Source organism: Cyprinus carpio, chromosome A4 (assembly GCF_018340385.1).
Source record: "Cyprinus carpio isolate SPL01 chromosome A4, ASM1834038v1, whole genome shotgun sequence".
NCBI classification, from domain to species: Eukaryota; Metazoa; Chordata; class Actinopteri; order Cypriniformes; family Cyprinidae; genus Cyprinus; species Cyprinus carpio.
Genome location: NC_056575.1, coordinates 36,081,394 through 36,105,213, shown reverse-complemented (window position 1 = coordinate 36,105,213; position 23,820 = coordinate 36,081,394). Strand labels below are relative to the sequence as shown.

General features: G+C 38.4%; 1 protein-coding gene and 1 pseudogene across 1 annotated transcript; one reads left to right on the top strand and one right to left on the bottom strand.

The window, feature by feature from the left end:
* Positions 1-148: 148 nt before the first annotated feature.
* LOC122140846 lies at positions 149-2,335 on the bottom strand (annotated as a pseudogene).
* Positions 2,336-2,358: 23 nt separating this feature from the next.
* LOC109067061 (cilia- and flagella-associated protein 54-like) lies at positions 2,359-23,707 on the top strand. Its single transcript, XM_042747056.1, is given in 68 exon segments — positions 2,359-2,556; positions 2,692-2,797; positions 2,936-3,079; positions 3,171-3,339; positions 3,420-3,478; positions 4,046-4,189; positions 4,293-4,406; positions 4,518-4,619; positions 4,721-4,913; positions 5,313-5,408; positions 5,506-5,618; positions 5,693-5,798; positions 6,023-6,120; positions 6,203-6,340; positions 6,485-6,635; positions 7,130-7,194; positions 7,424-7,549; positions 7,658-7,805; positions 7,889-7,966; positions 8,047-8,168; positions 8,253-8,435; positions 8,554-8,646; positions 8,750-8,935; positions 9,008-9,135; positions 9,211-9,358; positions 9,489-9,644; positions 9,861-9,983; positions 10,287-10,415; positions 10,500-10,626; positions 10,711-10,803; positions 10,912-11,038; positions 11,121-11,217; positions 11,332-11,417; positions 11,694-11,879; positions 12,063-12,247; positions 12,607-12,773; positions 12,863-13,075; positions 13,445-13,638; positions 13,779-13,914; positions 14,063-14,168; positions 14,340-14,495; positions 14,800-15,003; positions 15,106-15,193; positions 15,803-15,973; positions 17,077-17,143; positions 17,270-17,455; positions 17,569-17,655; positions 17,761-17,883; positions 18,453-18,506; positions 18,593-18,743; positions 18,839-18,957; positions 19,608-19,759; positions 20,296-20,425; positions 20,547-20,709; positions 20,802-20,962; positions 21,047-21,193; positions 21,370-21,391; positions 21,394-21,489; positions 21,892-22,011; positions 22,014-22,055; positions 22,144-22,255; positions 22,337-22,457; positions 22,539-22,598; positions 22,680-22,806; positions 22,972-22,988; positions 23,081-23,216; positions 23,361-23,530; positions 23,612-23,707. Coding segments are annotated over 68 exon segments (8,538 nt in total). The 5' UTR covers positions 2,359-2,407; the 3' UTR covers positions 23,684-23,707.
* Positions 23,708-23,820: the final 113 nt, after the last annotated feature.

The following is a 23,820-nucleotide window of genomic DNA, read 5'->3' as shown; positions in this document are numbered from 1 at the left end:
TTGTTACTTTTCCATTTCTGTTAGTTGTTTAATTTTCCATATATTTATTTTATTTCAGCTTTATTTCAATTACAAAAACAATACAGTTTTAGTCTACCTTAATTAACACTGTTTATTATGAACATTAGGAACTAGTATGCGGTTGATCAGCATTTCATAATTAGGCTTTATTGTGCAAACACATTTTCCAATTATTAAAATTAATCTGGAAATAATTTAACATAGTTTTTCATGTGATTCCGTATACTTTCAGCAATCTGTACATCATTTTTCATTCTATTGTAGTAGTCCAGGAAGAGTCCGTCTGGGTTTACCAGGTAGATGATGATGGTGTGGTCCACAATATAATCTCCATCCTCATCTTTAGGCCCAGCGCTGGCGTAGACCCTATAATCCCGTCCTGCCTGCTTCACTTCCTCCGCAGTACCCGTCAATCCGATCAGCCGGGATGGAAATCTTTTACGTACTTGGCCATGGCAGCCACGTCATCTCTCTCGGGGTCAACAGTGATAAAAAGTGGCTGGACGGGGGCAGGCTGGGGTCTTTATCAAGAGTACGCACCACATTGGTCAATTTATCCAGCTCGTCTGGGCAGATATCCGGACAGTGGGTGAAGCCAAAGTATAAGAGCACCCAGCGGCCCAGGAAATCACGTTTGGTCCTTCGCTGTCCTGTGTGATCCAACAGACTGAAGTCTCCCTGTCCGACGACTGCCACTTTTCTCAACTGCTCCAGTCTCTGCATCTGGATCTTCTGTTGTTTCTCCTGGTAAACATACCACCACGTACCAATAATACCACCTCCGAAAAGCAGTGTTGCCACTAAGCGTGTTCGCAGTTTGATCCCTGCGGATGAGCCTGGGTTTGGCGATTTAGAAGAGCCTTGAGAGTAAAAAGCTCTTTGTTCTCCAAGTAACCATGGTAGACGGCAGTGTCGTGGAGGAAAACCTTGAGCTGATGTTCTAATATGGGACATATGTGTCTTTTTGAGAGATCTGCATGAGGGGAATGTGACTTTTGGGATATGATGTGAAAGCGGAATTATTTCTCTCATTGTTGACTGTTGGATGCTCCGTGACCTCACATGCCAATCCAGTCCTCTGAGGCAGCAGAGTCTCAACATCCTCAGAATAACTGATGGAGACAAACGAAAAAGAATGGAGTGAGCTGAGCAACTTCAAATGTCCTGATAAACTACAGGTTTTGAATCCTAGAGATCCGCCTTCCTACAGACAGTCACACTTTCATTTTCAAGTGGAAAGACCCTGACTATCTGGTTCATCAGGTGTGTTTATTCAGGGTTTGAGCAGGTAGATCTCCAGAAACTGGATCACAATCTGTTTATTCTTAATATATTCATGATAAATTATACAGATCTACAAATGAATAAGCATAAACCACCAGTATATAAATATGTCTCTCTTTTTCTGATACCATTAACTGAATTTTGCCTGGTTTCGACTTTTGTAATATTGAAAAAGAATAAGTTAAAAAATAGATAAATAAAAACATAGAGGGATGAACCTGACACGTAAATATACACGTATTACATCCCGTACTGTGCAGAAAATGCAATAGCCTTCTATGGCAGGTCAATGATAATATTAGCAAGCTAACATTAGCTCTGCGAAAAACAACAAAAACAAACATTTGTTTATACCACTGTCTTGGTCGGTGCAAACGCAGGACTGAATACAAATATGAAATACAAACTTACAGTTAAAACACGTTTAAATTATACTAACCCTGAGGTAACAGTCGTCTGTCCTTCCAGATGTAAACCTGAGCTCCACATGTGACATGTAAGTGAAGACTTGAGTTTCGAGGTCGCAGATTCATTTACAGCATGCAATGAAGGTCATGTTGAAATGTTGTAATTTTAAACCGTATATTTAGAAATAACATATAGATATTTATTATGTTATATTACGAAGTAATATGCACTAATATTTGATACAGTACACATCTTGTGGCAGATTCGTCATTAACGATCAAGTGCTGAAAGGCCACTAACGTTAGATGGCAGTCTTTGATGGCAGATCAGGTAAAGATGAACGGTTGAGTAAAAATGTGTAAAATTGACATAGCTGTCCGTTTTCAGTTATGTTTAAGAAATTGCATTGCATATAAATTGTTTTACATCAAACACCCAAGAAAAACTAAACAAAAAACATCAAAAAAGAAAACTGTGTTCATGTTCAACATAGAATATGTGTGTTAAAAAAAAATAAATTATAAACTGCATTTTATTGCAAGGACTCACCAGCAACAAATGATTCCGACTGAAGAACACGGGACTCACGCTCGCGCATGATCGTGCCCTGAGAGAGTGCGCGCCCGGCCCGCGTCATGTCCATAGCAACGGACGCAAAACAAGTTCCTCGCGGCTCGCTCGCGCTGTTTGGATCATGGACCCTGCGCCAGCGTCCTACTACGGACCCCTGGATAAAAACAACCCAGTCCTGTTAGCTTTTCAAAGTGACCTAAAAGAGTTTAAGGCACATATAAAAAAACTTTCAAGTTCACCGAACTACGACTACCGGTCCTACTCTAGAGGGTAAGCAACAAACAAGGGAAAAAAGGCAGAAAACTCGAATTTCATCAGCTCTTTGTAGTATTTTTAATGTTCTGTTATGTTTTATATATTTATGTTTACGTATAATTAACGTAAACTATTATTCTTAACTGACAGGTCCATAAAACTGTTTGAAACATGGAACAAGTATAAATCTCGCCTTCCTGCGTCTTATTTCGAAGAGCACCTGTTGCAAACAGCAGATTTCCTGCTTTACTCTAAGGTAAATACTTTTTTTTTTTTTAACCCCATTTATACTAATTTGTGGTTTTATCAAATATATTTTGCCAATGCGTTCGATCTTGATCCATACCATATCATGTTTCCTTCATATAAATATTTCTTCATCGTTTCCTGTAAGCTTCACAGGCTTGCTCTCTGGCAAGGGTACAGACTCTATCTGCAGCAGTTTTGCACACTGAGCCTAGAAAGCATCCGAGATGTGGAGCACTTCAGGCAGTCCTTCTTCTCAGATGGCTTTGATTCAAAGAGAGCCCGACTTACGGTTAGAGTTCCTCCCTTTTTTTTCCTCCATTTTTGGTTTCAGTATAATTTCTTTTTTGGTTTTCAATGACCTTTGAACTATGTATCTGTAGTTCCGTGCTCTTCAGGGAGAATGCCAGTGCATCTTCTATTTGGAGAAAGAGAGGAATGCACTGCCAGACCAGAGTGCGGTTCAAAACCTGCTGAGCATCCTGGGATTTGTGCGCATTCTCATGCAGGCTGTTCTGCCTGATGAAAGTTTATGCTGGATCCTGTACAATGGTACCTTCAGTGAGACTTCTGGGTGTAGTGTATCACACTGACAATAAACGGTGACTGACTTCTTTTCTGTATTTCCTCAGGCTCGTTATACATGTACAACATATGCAGATTCCTGATGTCAGCAGGCCACGCTTTACAGGTTCTCAAAAACATGCCTTTATCTGTGAAGTAAAGATTTTCACACGGTTACAAAAAGCAACAATTATATTTCAAATAAATTCTGTTCTATTCTTAAGAGATCATAAAATATAAAAGTTATTTTAAATAATAATAATAATATTTCCTTTTTTTTTGATCAAATAAATGCAGCCTTGGTGTGCATATGAAACTTATTTGAAAAACATATAAAAAAAATCACAACCTCAAATGTTTGAACAGTTAGTATACTTTATTTTTATGTATCAACTGTTATGTTTCCATATACGCCTACCTCAGGATGTTATACAATACAAATATACATAAATATAGGAAAAAGTAAATGAGGGGAAAACTGCAAATAATAATAATAATAAATATGTTAGTAGATACATAAAGCAGCAACACTTGCTTAAAATTATAATTGACAAAGTATTACATTTCTATTAATTAAATTCCTTCATGTTTGGAGCAAGTACTTGTTTTATTTATGTTTTTTTTTTTTTTCCACAAAACAAACTTTTTGTATATTTTGGATTGTTTTAAAGTATTTTTTTTGTCTTTTGTTCAGGTTTTAGAGTACTTACTATGGGCATGCACATGCCTAGAGACCTCTGTTCCTCTGCTGACTGCCAACTTCCTGCCATGGAGGGCCACACTTTACTGTGCTGTTTGTGAATGTTATTTTCATGAGTGTGCTTCAGTTCAGGCAGAGGTGAGTTTCACATCAAAACGCTAAATAAACTTAGCTTTATGACTGATATCAAAGAGCCCACAGGCAATCTGTCCTTCTTGCCTCCTGTTGTGCAATACTGTAGGTGTTTGCTCGCCGAGCCCTTGGTAAGATCAGTGAACTGGCCAAGCTGGAGGAGATGACTGGCTCCCAAGTGTCATTGGAGACCCAACAAGCTTTTAAGGAGGCCACAATAAAAGTGAGAAAACGCAGCCTAAATGAAACATGTTGTTTTTATTGTTCTTGTATTATGACTACCATGTTTTCATGTCTCTCTTGAATCACGCTGTTGCTCCATTAATGGAGAGAACTTGCAGTGATGGTGTTTAAGCGTTCAGTATATGAGCCCCGAAGGAAGCCGAAAGGCCTCTTCAGACCCAAACAGAAGAGCAATTTGAAAGAGCTACATCTAGTGAGTATTGAGTTTAATAATGTACAATGCATCTTTTTCTTAGTTCTTCTCTAATATCTTCTTTTTTTCCCCTCTGTCTCTTTCTTTATATCTCTCGGTAGACTCCATGGCCTCGCACACCAACCGAGCGGATCCTGATGGAGATGTTCGAGGGCAATGCTGCTCGGTTTCTGGCAGTGCTGGAAGCTCTAGAGGACAGCTCTGTCAGGCCTCTGCAGACCGGCATGCCTGAAGAATTCGAGGTCCAGGATGTTGTGCTGGAGCTCATTTCGGCTGGCACAAGCTTGTTGTCTGGTACCCTTTTTCATCCTCTCTGCCTCTGTGCAACTAAATGTCACATTTAAGGCCTGTTCACACGAGAATGATAACTATAATGATAACAGTAATTATAAAGTTATAATAATCTTTCCAAATTCTATGAGAATAGTGAAGACCCCCAAAACTATAATGATAACGACACAGAGGAATAATATTTTTGTTATTACTTTCAGAACATTTTTTCCCAGTTGTTGAATGATATCAACCTTATAACAGCCAATCAGAATCCATCCCACTGTAAAGTACTTGAGTATTTAAAGTGACAGATGAGAAAACTGGAGTAAACATAAACATTGTGCATTGGTGTGTTTGCTATTATAATTATTGTTATAGTTATTTTTATAGCTTTAGAATTTAATTGTCCCTTTTTTGCAGGTTTTGGTGATTCTGACCACACTTCTGTTGAGAGCCTGCCTCCCTCTATCAATGCAGTCACTTCTACCTCCTCTCTCTTTGACACAGCTGTTGCTGGTGAGTCCTTGCATTTAACTTGCCATTTATTCTCTTTCACTCTCATTCGTGTTTATGCATTATATGTTACTCAGGGTCTCTGTTTTGTGTCTCTTAGGAAAGAGTAAGATCGCAGTAGATGCTGCGGTGAAGTTCGTGAAGCAGGTCTTTAGATATGAACAGTGGAGCATGTTCAGTTCACTCTCTGCTGCACTTATATCAGCACTAGCTGTGAGTACATCTGTGATATGGCTTAAAATGTCAGTCAGACTGTTATCTAGTTCTTTTTCTGGTACTGTTCACAGAACATGGAAGGCCGCACGTTTAGGAAGTATGAGCTGGAACTGAAGATTTTGGAGGCTGTGGAGCATTTGATATCCAATCAAAAAGTTAAATTCATCGTGAAAGATGCTGCTTTTTGATGGTCAAGCTGGTACTAATATTTCTTCATGTAGAATTTGAGGAATTCACTTATAGCAACAGACAAGCAAATGACAAAATGTTTTAAAGTTGACTGAGGATTTATTTATTTAAATAAAAATAAAAAAGTTATTTAATTTACTTTTTGGAAAATTAAAAATAAATTTAAAAAATAAACAAAAACAAAATAAACATCATCTCTCTTTTATCGTTTTATTCCCTTGCAGACAAGAACATTGTGCCAGCAATCATGACAGAAGAATTTTTCAATCTTATTCAGACACTTCATGCCTGTGTCTGCAAGACAGACAAGGTCAGATCTTTCTCTCACACTTTCTGAAGAAGTCATGGCATTGTTGTTGGTAACCTGACAATGTGTATGTGTGGCCAAACAGGATATCCAGCCAGATGCAGACTTGGTGTTGGACATTGTGCTCTTCTTTTGGGCTAAATGCAAAACTGTCTTTCAAAGAGCACAGTCGAGACACTATGACCCTGTGCGCTACCTGGGAAGGGTGGCAAACCAAGACCAGGTTATTATTCAAATAAACAGTAAAACTAAAATGCTTACTATGAGAGACTTTGTAGATTTTAAACACAATCATGGAGATGCTGCTTTATAACATTAGTTGCTGAATCCACAACGTGTGTTTTTTATGTATTGTTTTGTTCCATAGTGGGTGGAGACCCTACTTTTGCTTTGTGAAGTGGCCCATGAGCACCAGTTGGCTGAAGTGGACTTCATATTAGTGACTGAAATGACTCTGAGACTGGCCATGGTGCTGGAAAGCAGCGCGGATGCCCCCCCACAGTCTGGGAGAAAGACAGGTGCCATGTGCCAAGACGAGATTTCACACAGCAAACCTTAATCTGTATAGAAATTATTGAACTATTACAACAGATGCTGTAAACATGACTCATCAAAGATTCCTTGAAAAATGTATCATGTTTCCACAATCATATTAAGCAGCACAACTGTTTTCAACACTGATAATAAGTTATGTTTCTTGAGCTCCAAATGAGCATATTAGATTAATTTCTGAAGGATCATGTGACACTGAAGACTGGAGTAATGGGTGCTGAAAATTCAGCTTTGCCAACACAGGAATAAATTGCATTTCAAAATATATTACAAGAGAAATCAGTTATTTTAAATTATAATAATATTCCACAATATTACTGTTTTACTGTTTTTGAATCAAATAAATGCAGCTTTTGGGAGCATAAGAAAACACTTTAAACATCTTTTGAACAATAGATATTTTGCACTTTTAGTAACTATGTATATTTAGACATTTTTCTTTGTGTTTTTCTTTCTGTAGCCACCACTGAAGACAGCAGTCAAGAGTCCATCCCTGTAAGAAAATCTGCAAGCTCCCTGTTTATGGTATGTTTTATCTTATATTTATGTAGAAATATAAGATAAAACCCTACTGAAAGTTCATCTTGTAGCATCATAAGCGGTTTAGCGGCATCAGATTCAACATTTAGAATATATACATGTAAAATTACCTTAGAATTTGAGCTAGCATTCGAACAAACAAAATCTAATGCATTTTTATGGAAATGTGTCAGGGTTTAACCATAATAAAACTATATTTTTAACACGTCTGCAGAGGTCCAAAACTGAACAGCTGCAAACAGCGTTGGATTTGGTGGAAAGAGGTGTGGAATGTGTGTCCAGAGGAAGGGCCAGGTCACTTTATAGTGGTTCTGATGTCTTTGACGAGGTGTTCATGCAGGAAAGGGCATACCAAGTTTTACTTACTGCAACACACACTCTGTTATTTCCTGTTACTGTTGATACAATAAGCATGCTTTATAAAAAGTCACATTTCTTTTAATCACAGAAGTTTTGTGACAGTAAGAGTTCCAAGAGCAACAGAGTCCCAGAGAGCAGCAGTACCTCTGACCTTGCTGCCCTTTCTATGGATTTACACCTGGAGTTGCTGGTCTTCCAGCACAGACTCGCTCTCAAACTATCTGATTCCTGGTCAGGTCAGAGACGTGCAAACTTTCAACATATCAGTGAAACACGCTTTCATGCATGTCACTGAATCTGTCATATTTGTTCTGCTCAGATGAGATGGGTTTGATGGAGTTTAAGAAGTCACATGCTAATTGTGTACAGGCTTCAGAAACAAATAGACCTACAGAAGGTGAGTTTCAAAACAATGTAACATTAACATTTTGGCAACAAAACAGGTAGTCAGTTTCATCCATATTTATTCTTTAACAGAATCTGTTATCCTTGAAAAAATCAAGAAGAACAAGATCTCTAAGTGTGTTTTCATAGTGCAGAAGGCCCTGTTGGCATTCAGAAAGAATCAGATGAGCCAAGAGACCAAGAAAATACTTGAGGTCAGTATTTCATGCCAACTCCTAACAATTGGTGTCACATCGCATCGGGATAACATGTTGTAAACTCTGATTTCATCTTTCCAGGAGGCCATAATGCTAATGGAGAAAGCTGAGCTTGAAGAGAGGAGGCTGGTTAGTAGTGCTTATCCTTCAGAGAACAATTTAGGAATGCCAGAGAAGAGACAGCCACCACCAGCCCCAATACTCCTCACACGCTCCAACCTCCCCATGACCTTCAAACCTACACCATACACCCTTGAGGAGGAGGTTGTTGCATCTTCTTTATAAGCATCTCTTTGATATCTGTTGATTACTCTTTATATTTTACCCCTGGTGTTTAAGTGTAAATGCTATAAAACATCACTTCACTTTGATTCTGACTTAGGTTTGCTGGTACTGTATTTATGGAAGAGAGGCAGAGGGTGTCAACTTAAAAGTACGACTTAAAGACTGCTGCTTGTGTGGGACTGGAGATATGGTAGGGTTACTGGCGCTTTGAAATATCAGATCATGAATTGACCTTACTTACTTTTTAAATGCCCGTGTTGTCTGTTCATACTCAGCATCTGTGTTTCAACCAGACTCCTGCCAGGGGTGGACATTTACTTCATGTAGACGGGTTGGAACCTGATAAGAAGTACATTTTTGCAGTGGCTGCTTTTAATGCAAAGGGCAAAATGGTGGGTGGTGCCATTGGAGAGACCACCAGGCCTCTACTGGCCTCTCTGCCTCTACCACTACTAACAACCTGGGCCCACATAGCTCAGGTACATGGGCCAAACTTTATTGTGTGCCACCAAAAATAGCCAACCACTTAATGTCAGATTTATGTTGTTTAGGTGGGATATCAGACAGGACTCTACTCCCTTGCCAAAAGAGCTTGTAATGAACTTTGGAGCCACTTTACTCTTCCCCCAAGTCCAGAGGCAGAACAAGAAGGCTGTCTTGAAGGACTGGCTCAAACAAGGTTTAATAATTAATAAAAGACGATATATCTTATCATATATCCGTTCCATTTGTCATCTATTTTTATTTCATGCAGACTCCACCCAAAGACCCTGCAGCTTTCCTCTCCTCTCCTACAGCAGCTGTTTTTTTCCACTATCTTCATCCAGACAGATATTCACATCCAAGAGGGGACGTTATTCTGTGACAGTCTCTGTGATGGGGGGCCTTTGATCTGGGGCCAGGTTAGTGAACAGAGTGAAGAAAGTGAAATCAGCCTTATGATGGTTTATACGTTTAATCAGACCTGAAAATAGAACCCAGTTAATTCACTATAGTCCTTGTATATCTGCTCTGTCTGCCCATTCATCGCAGGAGGCCAGGCTTGCAGAGTGTGAACGTATGCTGGTGGCCATTGATCTTGCTCTGCACCTCAATGACAGTGGTGGCGCCCTGCAGGCTGTAGTGAGCTGTTATGGCCTTCTCACTCCATTAATCTTCAACCAGATCCCTTCAGAGCCTGGCATAGAGGTGACTTCTTTTATAAATGTGCTTGATAACAATAAAATCCTGTCTGTTCAGTCTTTTAGGGTTTTGTCTGAAAGATTTGAATGTTTGATTAGATTTGGTTGGGTCTAGAAGAAACGTTTTAACGTCCATTATTTCGTTATCAAATCAGTTGTTTATATGATGGCTTTGCCATAGCAAAGATAAATTTAGATGCTTCATTGCATCTGTGTGTTTCAGGTACTGTTGAAGTGCTTTACAGTGCTGCTGGAGATTCCAGAAGTCCTCAAGCAGAAACGGCCTGTTGCCACCACAGAGTCCCTGGAACACATGGTTGCCTGTATGACATATTATTTAGCCAAGGTAGTAATTACATGCACATACTGCTCACCTGTTAAGAAAGAAAATGTGAGGAAAAACATATTTTTTAACATAAATATCTTTACTGTCTCTTTTGATCAATTCAGTGTGTCCTTACTATGTAAAAGTTAAATGAACTTCTTATCTTTTTCTTCTTAAAAAAATAAAACACAACTTACTGACCTCAAACTTTTAGCAGTGTATGTGTGTTTCATCCAGCATCCTGTAGATGTCACCTTAGGAATGTTAGAAATGGCAATGTTTGCACATGTCACAGGTGTTCGATGTATTTCTGTCTGCTTTTAGAGCTTGCGCTCCACTCAGGAGAGTCATATGGCATCATCTGTGTTTGAGCTGGGAATGAGGCTTCTTCAGGAGATCACTGAACCCCCACAACAACCCGCCAAAAATACATCATCGGTGGAGCTGGATGGGGTATGTGATGTGTCTTGTTTGTCATAGACCATCCGTGCTTCTTTAATAAATATTAATGTCAGTGCATGTGTGTTTGATTTGCAGAAGAAGACAGCTTCCGTCCATGATGAGGGGCCAAGCAAGCAGCTAAAGGTTTTAGAGGCCATTGTCATGAAAACCATGCATACAGAAACATTAGGAAACCGTGATGTCACTTCCTGTAACAAAACAGGTCCATCTTTTTTTCTCATGTGTTAGATCAGGAAGCCAATGTGTAAACAAAAATATAGTAAACATGTTATATGGCTTTTGCTAGGGTCTGATGGATGTGAGCTTACTGGAGAGGAAGACCCTGTCGTACTCTACATGGTGATTGAAAACAGCCCTCTCCAGCATGACTTTAAAGAGGGTATAACAAAAAACAAAAAAACACATACTAGAGAAAACCTGATTAACTGAATGAGCTATCATACAATCATTTTATATATTTGCATGTGTGTGTGATTGATTGATCTAGTGATGAAGTTCAAGCAGAAGTCTTGTTTTCTGGAGTTTGTTGTGCACTTACTCAAGAAAGCCCTGCTAGAAGATGAGCTGGATCTGGTGTTGCAGTGGGAGCAGAGCATCTTGGACTGGCTCAGCAGGTGTGTGCTTATGTAGTCCATGCTTGCAAAAAGTGAGTAGGTGTTTTGTGTTACTTTTTTTTGCTTCCGGTATTATTTCTAGACGTGATGAGGCTTTGTTTGGGCTAAAGAAGCACTCAAGTCTACCAGGGGAGGAGTTTAAAGACTTCACCACCTCTGTGATTGAGTACAATACCAAAGTAAGCTTCTTATTCATAAATTGTATTAACATATTGTGACACATTTGAACACATTTATACACGTTAAATGCATGTTCTCATTCAATTTATAAATACCCTGAATCTGTGTTTCAGAAACAAAAAGGTGGCACATTTTGGGATGGCAGGAAGTTGCTACAGAAGAAACTTCTGATTGCATTCAAGAGCCAAAACTCTGAAAGGTAAAACAGCATTCAGCCCGTTTTACAAAATAGTGAAATATTCCATCTTTAAAATGTATTTTTAATTTACAGTCATGTACACTAGCATTCAATAGTTTGGATTTTGTAATTTTTTTTTATGTTTTTGAAACAATCTCTTATGCTCCAAAAGACTGCTTTTTTATCAGAAATTCTGTTTTCTTTTTTAAAAAATCTTACTGACCTCAAACGTTTGAATGCTAGTGTACATGATTACATCTTTAAAACTTTATCTGTATTTGCCATTGTGTCTCTCAGAGAGGTCAGAGCTGTGGACATCCTGCTAAGTCAACTGGCTACTCTCATCAGAAGACATCAGCGGTGCTGGAAGCTGAGGCAGATGCGCTCTGAGGATTCACTGTGGCGTTGCCATGTCAATCTGAGTCTGGCTTGTGCCCACCTAGGCCTGCTGAGGAGGAACCTGGGACCACCTTCAAAGCTCTGGTACTTAGATCCAACAGCAAAACTGAATAATGCCAAATAATCAATAGTGATGTCAGTTTGGGTCTTCAACCTTAAGCTCATCTTAATATCAAGTCTGTTTTTCTGTTCTGTTAATAACTCTTTGGTTATTGTTTTCTCTGGACCTATTTGAGTAAAACTTGAGCTTTTTTTAATCCTTTCCAGTTTCAGTCATCTTTCGCAGTCTTTCTTCTCTCTGGCTCACTGTGGAATGCTGATTATGTGGAAGAACGTTCCACAGCACATCAGGCCACCTGAACTGACGCTTCCAAATCCCAAAGCTGTACCCCGTCCTAGAAGCCGTGCTCACAAAAAAGATGTTGAGCACAAAGTTAAAGACACTAATCAAGGTTGGTTAAAGTCTTTTTAGCATGAGAGCTCTACACTGTTGTGACAGAATCTACACTGTTGCTCACTGTTGTCTTCAGTGTCTCATGATCCTTCAGAAATCATTCTAATATTCTGTTCTGGTGCTCATGAAACATTTCTATTATCATTGATAAAAGCAGTGTTTTAGGATTCTTTGATGAATAAAAAGTTCAAACACATTTATTTTAAATAGAAATCTTTTATAAAATTATTTTATGTCATTCTTCGGATATTGCAAAAAAGTATTAATTTCTTTACAAAAACATATTACTGAATTGTATTGTAGATCATTACATGTAGATGCAGTATATGATTGTCCCACTTTACGTTACATCCTCAGGAGAACCAAATGCCAGTGACGAGGAGTTCAGCTCTGCAGATAGTGATGTAGAAGATGAAGTGGACTTTCGGCACACACGTGACTCTAAAGCTGTCAGCGCTCATAAAACCACCTCTAAGTTACTGGACACACTCAACAGAGCCTCTGTACACATGCGCAGAGCTATGGTAAATTCAATTTCATTTAAATAGTCATAATTTGCCATGCACTTCATCTTGCGATTCTACTGACGACATCTCCCATTTTTTTCAACTAGGTGCTGGCTCATCGGTGGGGGCACTGGACAACTTTACAGTGGGCGTGTCGGACTCTCTGGGACCAATACAGCACATTGGCCCTGATATTGGAGCATGCCCAAGGCCCTGATGCCCATGCGAGACAGCTGACGTTAGAGCAGCTGTATACAGTGATCACTCCTCTACTAGTACTGGCCTCAGATCTTCTAATGGATATGATGGAAAAGCTGAAGGTTAATCCACATCACCTCTAGAGCAGATCTCAACCTTATTGTATCCAAGGCCCAATGTCCACCACATTGTTCAAAAGCCCTCTACATAATAAAAGAGGGGGAAATATAAATTCAGTTTGCATTTTAATTTAATTCTATTTTTTTTTTTTTTAGGATTTTGAGTTAATTAAATATGTATTATTTAATAATAATAATAATTATTATTATTAGTATGTTAATTTTTTCAGTCATCCTGTGACCCCCTTAAAAGTTGTCAGTGGGATACGTGATAATCATTGGTCTTTTGCACCATTCTGCAGACAAATATTTTTTAAATGACAGCTAAACTGTAAAGAAATCTTTCATATTTGTTTTCTTTTTATTCTCTAGCTGTGGAATGTTTATGATGATCAAGATGCAGAGCTTGAGGCTAGCCTGTACTTCTCTGTCCCAATGGATGACGGGACAGTGATAGATCTGCGCTGGCTGAGGACTCTGGTCCTGCACACATTAGAGCTTCTGTACTATCAGGCCAAGTGGGAGAATCTAGCCCACCTCGCCCTGCTTTTCAATACATATACATGGTATGCTGATAACTCACGGATGCTGGTGTAGTATTAATTTGCATACCTTGCTGAAAGCATACAAGTAATCGAAATGTTCATGAATATAAAAAATCTTCTTGAAAAAAGTGTTTTGAAATACATTGCGTTATGGGTTTCAGGGAGCGCTACTCTCACATGGTAACACCTGTTCTGGTGCATGCACAGAGGAGACTGTTGGACAGGATCAGCTGTTTTGGGGGCCCTCCAGCTCCTCAACCTCACTTCACCTATACTGAGATGATCTCTGGAGAGAAGGTAGACAGAAATGATCACATACACATCATTCTGATTAACTTTGACAAAAAATGCTTAACATTTTGAGTCACAGCCTGTTCAGTACAAACCTTTAATGGATATTCCAGTTCTGCATCCATTAGAGTTAAAATGTGACTGACGTCCATAGGTGACCTGCAGGAATTATGCAAGCAGACAGTTACTGTTTCCCTGTGGAGGAGGTCAGATTATGATCACTGGAAATGATGCTGAACCAAAGCCCAAGGAACTTGCAGGTACAAAGAAGGACTGCCAGGTCCCATTTATTTTCTGATTAATTCACCATTTTGTGCATTTTCCATGTCATATTTGGGTTATGTATAATGACCCGAATGCATAATGTGTAATTTATTTTTTTAAAAGACTATTTGTAAGTCTTACGTGTGTGCTTTTATAATTTACCATAGACGTGAAGAGAGCCATGTGTCTGGTGTGTGTACCGTTGGATGTAGAGGACACACTGCACTGTTTCAGAGATACTCTGGAGAAAAGAAATCACACACTGCTGACCTTTCAGCACAGCCGAACTCTACTCCTGCTGCTACTGGCAGACACACAGCACTGTAAGTCTAACACACAGCGCTAAGCTTGGGGTCAGTACATTTTTATTTGATTTTATTTTTGAAAGAAAGCAATACTTTTATTCAGCAAGGACGTATTCTCTTGATCAAATGTGTCAGTAAAGACATTTGTCATTTCTATTCCTCAAAGAATCCTGAAAAAAGTGAATTACGGTTTCCACTATTTATATTTATATTTATATATATATATATATATATATATATATATATATATATATATATATATATATATAAAACACACTCTTTTGTTTACACTTTCCATCACACTCTTAATATGTGGCCTCAGCATATGTTGAGGTGCCATTTTCTAAAGAGACCAGCAGCGTTCTGCAGGGAAAAGTGGAATTCAGCATTGCAGCCAGGACCCTGCCAGGCATCAGCCCTCCAGACTTCTCTGCAGAGGACTTCAGCTCTCTGGGCTCCATCTACAGCACCACCCTGCCACCAACACAGATCCAGACTGTTTTCTCTTCCTACAACAGTGCTATTAGTGAGGACCGATCTGAACTTTGACAACTTACAAGCAGAAATGGTTCAAGAACAAGCTTTTCCAATACAGATATATGTTGTTTTGTTTTGTTGTTTCATGCAGAATATCTTCAAGCAAATAAGTACACCTCCCTTCAGGTGCAAGCACTCCATGACCTTGGAAACCTGCATTTCTACAATGGAAATCGAAAGTATGATGTGTTCACACCATTTTTTTCCTGCATTTTTTTTTTTTTATTAATTAGAGAAGTTGTACTGTATATGCTTACACTACTTTGTAGAAGTTTGTGGCTTCTAAGATTTTTTAATGTTTGTGAAAGCGGTCTCATATGATCACCATGGTTGCATTTATTTGATCAAAAATACCTTAAAATACAGCAATACTATGAAACTATCATTGTTAAACTTTTCTATTTGAATATATTTTAAAATGGCCTTTATTCATTCTAAATCAAATCTGATCTTCAACAAACATTACTCTTTACTAGTATTCAGTGCCACATGATCCTTCAGAAAATGTGCTGCTTAATATTTTTGTGCATACATTTCATAATTTACTGATGAATAGAAAGTTCAAAAGAACAACATTTATTTGTAATAGAAATCTTTTGTAACATTATATATATATCTGTACTGTTATATTTGGTCAATTTACTGCATCCTTACTAAACATATATTTTTTTTTTCTTAAAATAAATCTTACTGACAAACACTTTTGAATGGTAGTGTAGGTAATTAAATGTTTTGAGTTCACACAATAAAAGGACAAAAAATGCATTCTTTGTTTATGTTTATGTAAGATCGGCATACACTTTCTGGAGTAAGGCTTTGGACTGTGCTCTGCAAAGCTCTGGAGTTCTGGAATCTTGGGATGGTGACTCATGGGGCAGCAGCTCCTCTCAGGAAACCCTGCAGCATGCTGGGATATGGGGCTGCCTCCAGGGAGCTTTGCTTTCAGCCAAGATTGCACAGTAAGTGAGAAACCATAAAATGTATTTGTGACTGTGCTCCATCACAGCAGTATGATTTCTCCTCTAATGACAGGTAGACATGTGCAGGTATTTGGTAATGCCATATATCACAGTAATGAATATGCATAATACTGTTATTGTGGGCACTTCTAAATACCGTGAATAATTATACATTACAAATGATTCAGAATTTGGGACGCATTTTAAGAATTCTTTTCCCATCAGTTGGTCAGAATGCACAGCACTGCTGTATGCTGCTTGAAAGACACGTGTGCGCTTTGATGTAAACAAGCACGCATGAGAAGCACATGGAGGAACACGTGAGAGACGCCTGAATGAAAGCACATTCTCTCTCTGACAGCAGATGGCGCTAAACTACAGAAAATGCAGCCATTACCCTGGAAACCTCATAAATAAAGCAGCTGCTACTTCTAAAACTTATTTAAATAGATTTAAATAACCATTCAGATTTGTGTATTCATCACAGCTATGGTGTTCATCACAGCACCAAATACTTAAATATTTAGACTTAATAGGCTATTCTTTTTCAAACTTTTTTTTACATTTTAATCTGGACTACAACATGCCCTAGATATTGTTTGAAACTGTTTTGTTTCTTTATTGTTCATTCACACTTTACATTAGGGCTTCATTAGTTAACAAAAAAAATTCTTCTGAACATTCATTAATCTTAGGTATTCCAATATTTAATTGTTAAAATCAAAAGTTGCAACTGTGTTATTTAATGAGCTAACATGAACTAAGACTTGTATTTTTTAACAAAGATTAATAACTTTTGTAGCAAATGTAGCTATTGCTCATTGTGAATGTTAATGTATTAACTAAGGTTAACTAATGATGGCTTATTGTAAAGTTGTTCCTATTGGTCTTTATAGTTCTTTTGCACTTTAATCTGTGTAAAACGTTTAACTTCATATTTTTTTCTGTATTGCTTTATTGTATTTAAATATTCAGTTATTTTTGTTATATGAAAAAAGTTATTAAACCTGTTATACTGTATTATGACCAAATTATGATTACATTTCAATATTGTGATAATACCGTATACTGTGATAAAAGCATTAGCATATCCCTAATGACAGGCACATCCTGACTTCTAACATCGATCAGCGCACAAAGTGCTGCCTTCTCTGTGGCAAACTCTTCAAGGTGAGAATTGAGTCGCTTTTTCTTAGAATTGAAAAAAGTCCTCTCTTTGAACTCAGCTAATGAGGAAATTATGACTAGTAGCACTAATATCAACACTAAGACTTAATAAGGTCATATGCTTCACAGTGCCTACTGATGGCCTCTATGCCCCATCCGATGACGGACTTGGAATACTCCACATACTCTGTGGAGACGGAGCTGATCCCAGGTATCGACCTCTTCTCTGAGCCCGATCGGGGAAATCTCGGCACCACTGTTGCCAGTTTGTCTTTTCTCTGTCACTGGCTGTATACCTCAGGACATCTTCTCAAGGTACCAGAGCAACACTCATTTAAAATTTTGTTAAGATGGTTAGAGCAGCATTTGTGCATTTTACAGTTGATGTCTGTTCCATCCTAATATTCAACTCATCATTCTTATTTCAGGTTCTTCCTGTGCTGGCTCTGTACCTGTATATTGCCAGAACAGTGTGTCGTGATCTACACCTCACTGTCACATGCAGAATACTGAAGGTTTGAAAGATGTTGTTGTATATTCTTGTAAATCTGCTTTTCAGTGAATGTGTTTGTCTATTTGAGTCTGTTGAGTTGCCATTGAGTTTGTGTGTGTGTATACAGGTAAAGGTATTTACAGAGTTGGGGGCCTTCACTCAGGCATTTAAAGAACTCAGCAGTCTCACAATTAGCAGGGAAATCCCTGTACCTCATGGATGCCACCACAGAACAGAGAAGCCATTTTGGGTAAAGCAGCATAAACAATATAAAATACCCAGCTTACAAAAGATATACATGCAATTATCTTTTTTTTTTAATATAGTAAAATGTATAATTGCTTGTGTATAATGTGTAATTGCTTATTAAGTAAAGTGTATAATGACTTGATGAAGGAACTGATATGAAGCAAAGCACATTTTTCTTATTTTTTTAGAGGCTCCTTGAATATCATAAAATATATTGAGTTCAGTTTTCGAACTTTTTCAGTCGAATTTTATTAGTAATTTCATAACTTTCTGTCCTTTATATGACACTTTGCACTGCTGTTCAAATGTTTGGGGTTATTAAGTTTTTTTTTTTTTTTAAGAAATCGATATTTCAAATCAATGTTGTTCTTTTGAACATTTTATTTATCAAGGAATGCTGAAAAATGTTTTACAGTTCCCATAAAAATATTAAGCAGCACAACTGTTTTCAGCATTTGATAAGAAATGTTTCTTGAACACCCAATCAGCATATTAGAATGATTTCTGAAGTATCATATGACATAGAGGACTGAAGTAATGGCTAATGAAAATTCACATTAAATCTCACAGGAAAAGGAAATATTTACTGAAGGGAAACCGCTGTTGGATCCTTCCAATCTTCAAGTAAGTTTACAGATCAATACATCAAGTCATTGACGACATACTGTACTGTTGTAAAAAGCATAATGCTTGTGTGATCGCTAACTCAGGTGCTGGATGAAGTGGTCAATAGGAGGCCCAGTAAAGACATCATGGCTCTTTATGGCTCAAGATTAACCAGGCGACTCCTGATGGCCAGAGTTCATCTCATTTTGGCCATATGTAGTACTATACATGACCTGCCTGAGCCACTGACAACAGGTATCTTTTCAGTACTAGTTTATTGTGTACAATTACAGATTATAAATCTCAATTATAAATTCACTCATTACTGAATTATGTTCATTAACCAACAGAGTTATCCGAATCTCAGGAGAAATGCTCTAGCACTTCCTGTTTGCCTGATGTCTCTAGCAGTGACAAGTCCAAGGGTCTCCAGCTCAGTGCCAGGAAACTCACATTAGGAGAAGTCAAGGTGCTCAATTTTACAGTTAAAGCTGTCCAACTATCATTTCTGTTAAATTGTTCTTCCAGATCTAGGCCTATAAAAGCGTTTTAACATTATTTGACCCTATAGCATTAATAGCAGTAAAATGTGACCCTGTGATGTGGACCAGCCTTAAGTCGCTGAGGTATATTTGTAGCAATAGCCAAAAAAACATTGTATGGGTCAAAATTATAGATTTTTCTTTTATGCCAAAAATCATTAGGATATTAAGCAAAGATCATGTTCCATGAAGATATTTTGTAAATTTCCTACCATAAATATATCAAAACTTAATTTTTGATTAGTAAAATGCATTGCTAAGAACTTCATTTGGACAACATTAAAGGCGATTTTCTCAGTATTTAGATTTTTTTGCACCCTCAGATTCCAGATATTCAAATAGTTGTATCTCAGCCAAATATAATCCTATTCTAACAAACCATACATCAATGGAAAGCTTATTTATTCAGCTTTCAGCTGATGTATAAATCTCACTTTGAGAAATTGACCCTTATGACTGGATTTGTGGTCCAGTGTCACAAATATGAAGTTAAAAACACAAATATAAATGCATCTACCCAATGCCAAGAACATTAAGGGTCAAAGTGAACATAATGTCTCTTTATTGCCCCTTTCAGGCCATACTTCTAAAAGAAGCACAAGCTCTGGTTAGTCCTGAGCTCTTTACTCCACATCCACTGAGCACCGATCCTGAAGAAATGGAGCTGGCAGTGGAGATCAGACTGTTAATGTCCAATATCAACATGCAGCAGGGCAGAATGGCTGCCAGGTAGTGCATAAACTTAAATCATGAAGAAGAGTGCATGTTTGTGTGGGTATCTATGAACACTACTGTTACAAAGCTTGGGGCCAGTGTGAATTTTATTTTTTTTAGAAATTCACAAATTATGAGTAGAGACTTTAATAATGTTCCTAAATAAACGTTCTTTTTCACTTTTCACTCTGTTCTTTTAAACTTTAAATTCACTGAAGAATCTTGAAAAAATGTATCATGATTTCCACAAAAATATGAAGCAGTAGGAGTAATGGCTGCTAAAAATTCAGCTTTGCCATCACATAAAAAAATCTACATATTAAAAAATATCAAAAAATAAAACAATTACCTGAAAAACTAATAAAAACAGACAATTAATTCATTAATATATTTTTAATCATTCCCAATAAATAAGAATATGAGCAGACGAGACTTTGTAAAACATTAAAAAACCTAACCGGCCCCAAACTTTTTATGGTATTAACTGTATGCATGCATGCCTGGAAGTTTGAATCCATTGTAAATCTTGACGTCTTCCCTCTCTATTGTAGTGCAGATCTGTCAGTGTCTGCTTTGAGACTCCTCCAGAGGTCTCCTGTGTTTCAAAGTGATTTCCGCCCACTGCCTCCTCACGGACCACCCTCCTCTGCATTCAGACGACCCAGAGCCAAAGCACATCAGGTAATAATCAACCTCTGATGTACTCATAGAAATTCAGTGCTTAATTCAGATCGTGTGTCATTCATGTTCTAAAGGACAGATTCAGTTTCAGACTTTTATCTTTTTGTCTTTTTCTCTAAAGACAAGCTCTGGGGACGCAAAGTCTGTTCTCAGTCTCCATAGCGGAGATGTTTCAGAAGAAGTGGAAGCGAGAGAACGCATGGATCTCCTTTTCTGGTTGCGCTGTAGGTTGGCAGTGGTTCGCTCCCTCGTAGGCCATATCCCTGGAACTGCAATCTGCTCTGGTTAGCTGCTTTGCAAAGCTTAATGTGGTGGAAATGTTGTTGGATGTAACTGGTATTTGGTGTTTTTTGACAGCTTGCGCCTGTTTGTGCAGGTGCAGACAGCAGTGCAGAGGCGCTCCGACTGCTGAAAGAAGGTCTGGAGGAGGCAGAGGCCTGGGGAGACCCTGACACTAAAGCCCTGCTGCTCCTACAAGGCGTCCAACTTAACACACACCGTGGCAGACCCAGAGAAGACAGCTCATCCATGCTACAGGTCAGTAGTTTGTTATGACAGTTGATTTTGATGTAGTGCTATTTGACTGTTTCTGTTGGCCTGATGACGTGTGTGTCTGTTTAGGAGATTGTGAGCTTGTTATCTGGACGCAGTGCTCAATCTCTGCACTCTCAAATGACTCTAGCTGAGGCTGTGTTACATCTTAGTGAGCTGAGAGGAACAGGAAGCCAGACTTTTCACCTGCTCACACAGAAACTACTGCAGCAACAGGTTTTGGATATTATCATGCTCATAATGTTTGTCGAAGCATTACACAAGAGTAGATATTCATGTGAACTTCACCTTTGTTGTTATCTAAAGTGTGTTAAGATGGTAAAGATCTGATAAAGATGTATAGTTCCTAGAACAGGTCATTTTGAAGTGGTAATATTGTTCTTTGTTTTCAGCTCTGTGCCTTTGGAGAGTCCATAGGTCTCAAAAAGGAGGCGAGGTGTAACTACTAGCTGGCATAAAGAATATTTATCTTCCACAGCTTCCCCTGCTGGCCAAGACAACCATGCAGATCGGTATGACAACAGCAATAAGGCAGTGCTGTACTGATAGTCCTCTAACATTGTGGTTAAGGGTTTGTTCTAAAGTATCAAGTATTAAACTTGTGCAGTTAACTGAGAACTGAAACATGAAAAATGTTTAGACTTAAAAATGTATGTGATATTTGATATCTAAATTGTGATTATTCTTCTTTATTATATCATTTTGCATACTGAGTCATCAGTGGTCTTGTCTTACTTACTTGTAAGCATTTAATCTGCATAGAATCAAATGTCAAACCTAAACCTAACATAAAACTTAAACAGTTATTTTGCTAAGCTATGGGTATGTCTTTGTACAAAATGCTAGCTTAGTTTCTACTGCGTTTTTTGTACAAACAGATGCTGTTATGATGTATATTGATTCTGTTGTTCCAGGTCACTCTTTGGCATTGCAGGCCTTGTCAATTTACTCTGAGGGAGGTGAGGAACCCTGGAGGCCCTTTATATCTGCTCAAGAAGTTCTGCAGTCTGCGCTCAGCATCTCTCAGGCCTCTGCCACAGAGACCGCCAGCTGGAGGCTGATATCCTCTACTGCACAGGTGGACTAATATGGAGTGATCTTTATATCTAGCGTCTTGCCTTGTGCACCAGTAACAATTGCAGGTGGTCGATCATTTGTGTCTGCAGGAGTGGTGGGCAGACGTCTCATTTCCATGCAAAAATCTGATCCTGAGAAAGTCCTAGAAGCCTTTTTTGGGTGTTTAACTACATTTAACTATACTCTTACCCAAAGCTTGCGGTAAGTTGTTTTACTAAAGTTCTCCTCTAATTCTGTTCATACTGTACATGACTCACGTTTTTGTGTATGTGTGTATTTCAGGTTGACACATAGGTGCTACCTGGAAATGGCACTGATATACTTGCAAGAGTGCGAGCAGATTACCCCACCCCCTAAACATCTGACTCTTCCACCCTCAACAACACCTGATGAGTCCAGCAAGGTGCTATAAACTGACAGAATTTGAGAATAACAGCAGCGTACCTCTGTAATATTTATGTACCTGTGTGTGTTGTTTTCTTAGGAAATAGTCAGAGAGACCTACCTACTGCTAAGCTGGATTTGTTTGAAGATAGCTTTAAAGGTGTGTAGGAACATCATCCACACATCTGTATGAAGTTTGTTCAGAAATGATTTATCCTTGTTTTATCCTTTTGCTTTCTAGACATCAGAAGTTATTGGCAAATGTGGCCATTTGCATGGATTCACTCAAGTTACAGAAGGCCCTGTACCCCTTTCATCAACTAAAGCCCTGCCCGACTTTGCATTGAATGATCTCTTCCACCCTTGTGGTAACATTTAACCCAAAATTCAGTATTTAGTTTTCCATTAGACATAGGATTTTTGCTGTTCACATTTCTTATTATCATCAGTGTTGATGGTTGATTTTTTTAGGATTTTTAGAAGAATAGAACATTTAAAAGAAAAGCATTCATTTCAAACAGAAATCTTTTGAGACTTAAATGGCTTTAGTGTCACTTTAAATTAATTTAGTGCATCTTTGCTAAATAAAGGTATTAATTTCTAAATACGTACATGTGCTTATCTCATTGGCAGGGGGGCTAGAACAACCCTGAGAACTGTATCACCAATCCCGAGGCATTCATGGATGCTGAGCATGAGATTAACAGAAGGAAATGCCCTCAGCTGACCTGGGTTCATATGTCCCGCTACTACATGCACTTAATCAACCTGCGTACAGGTCTATTTCACAACCAGGTACAGCACAAGTAACTAGGGCTTTTGCATTCAGTTCATTAACCAATCAATAAATCTGCTCTCTGAAAGCAATCTTACTGTAAGTATGTATTTATGTAATGCTGGTGGAATTGGCCGTGTTATTCAGGAGCAGTGCAGGGTGTTGATGGGCTGCTGTCCATGTCAGGTGATCCCAAACTTGCTCTCAGACTCTCCCAGTTACACACCTTCTTTAGCCATCACCAACCCTCTTACAGAGATCAGTGGGCCGTTCCTGATCCCCCTGCAGCTCTAATACTGAGGCCTCAGCAAATACAGGTTCTGTTCACATATGTATTACCTTTTAAAAAATGAAAATAGAAAAATTAAATCGTCATTGTTGTCTATCCCCCCTGCCAGCATGACCAGCCATTGTCAGATCTTTACCCCTGGGCCAGCACTGACATCCAGGAACTGAGCATCCAGTGGTAACAGAACCACATCAGGGACAATACGGTAGTCAGACCCTCAAAGTTTTTACGAATTATTTAAAACTCATGTGGTTTTTTTCTTTCTTATAGGTCCTTTAGAGTAAGTTTTTTTGATCTATCTATCTTTTTATTTAATAA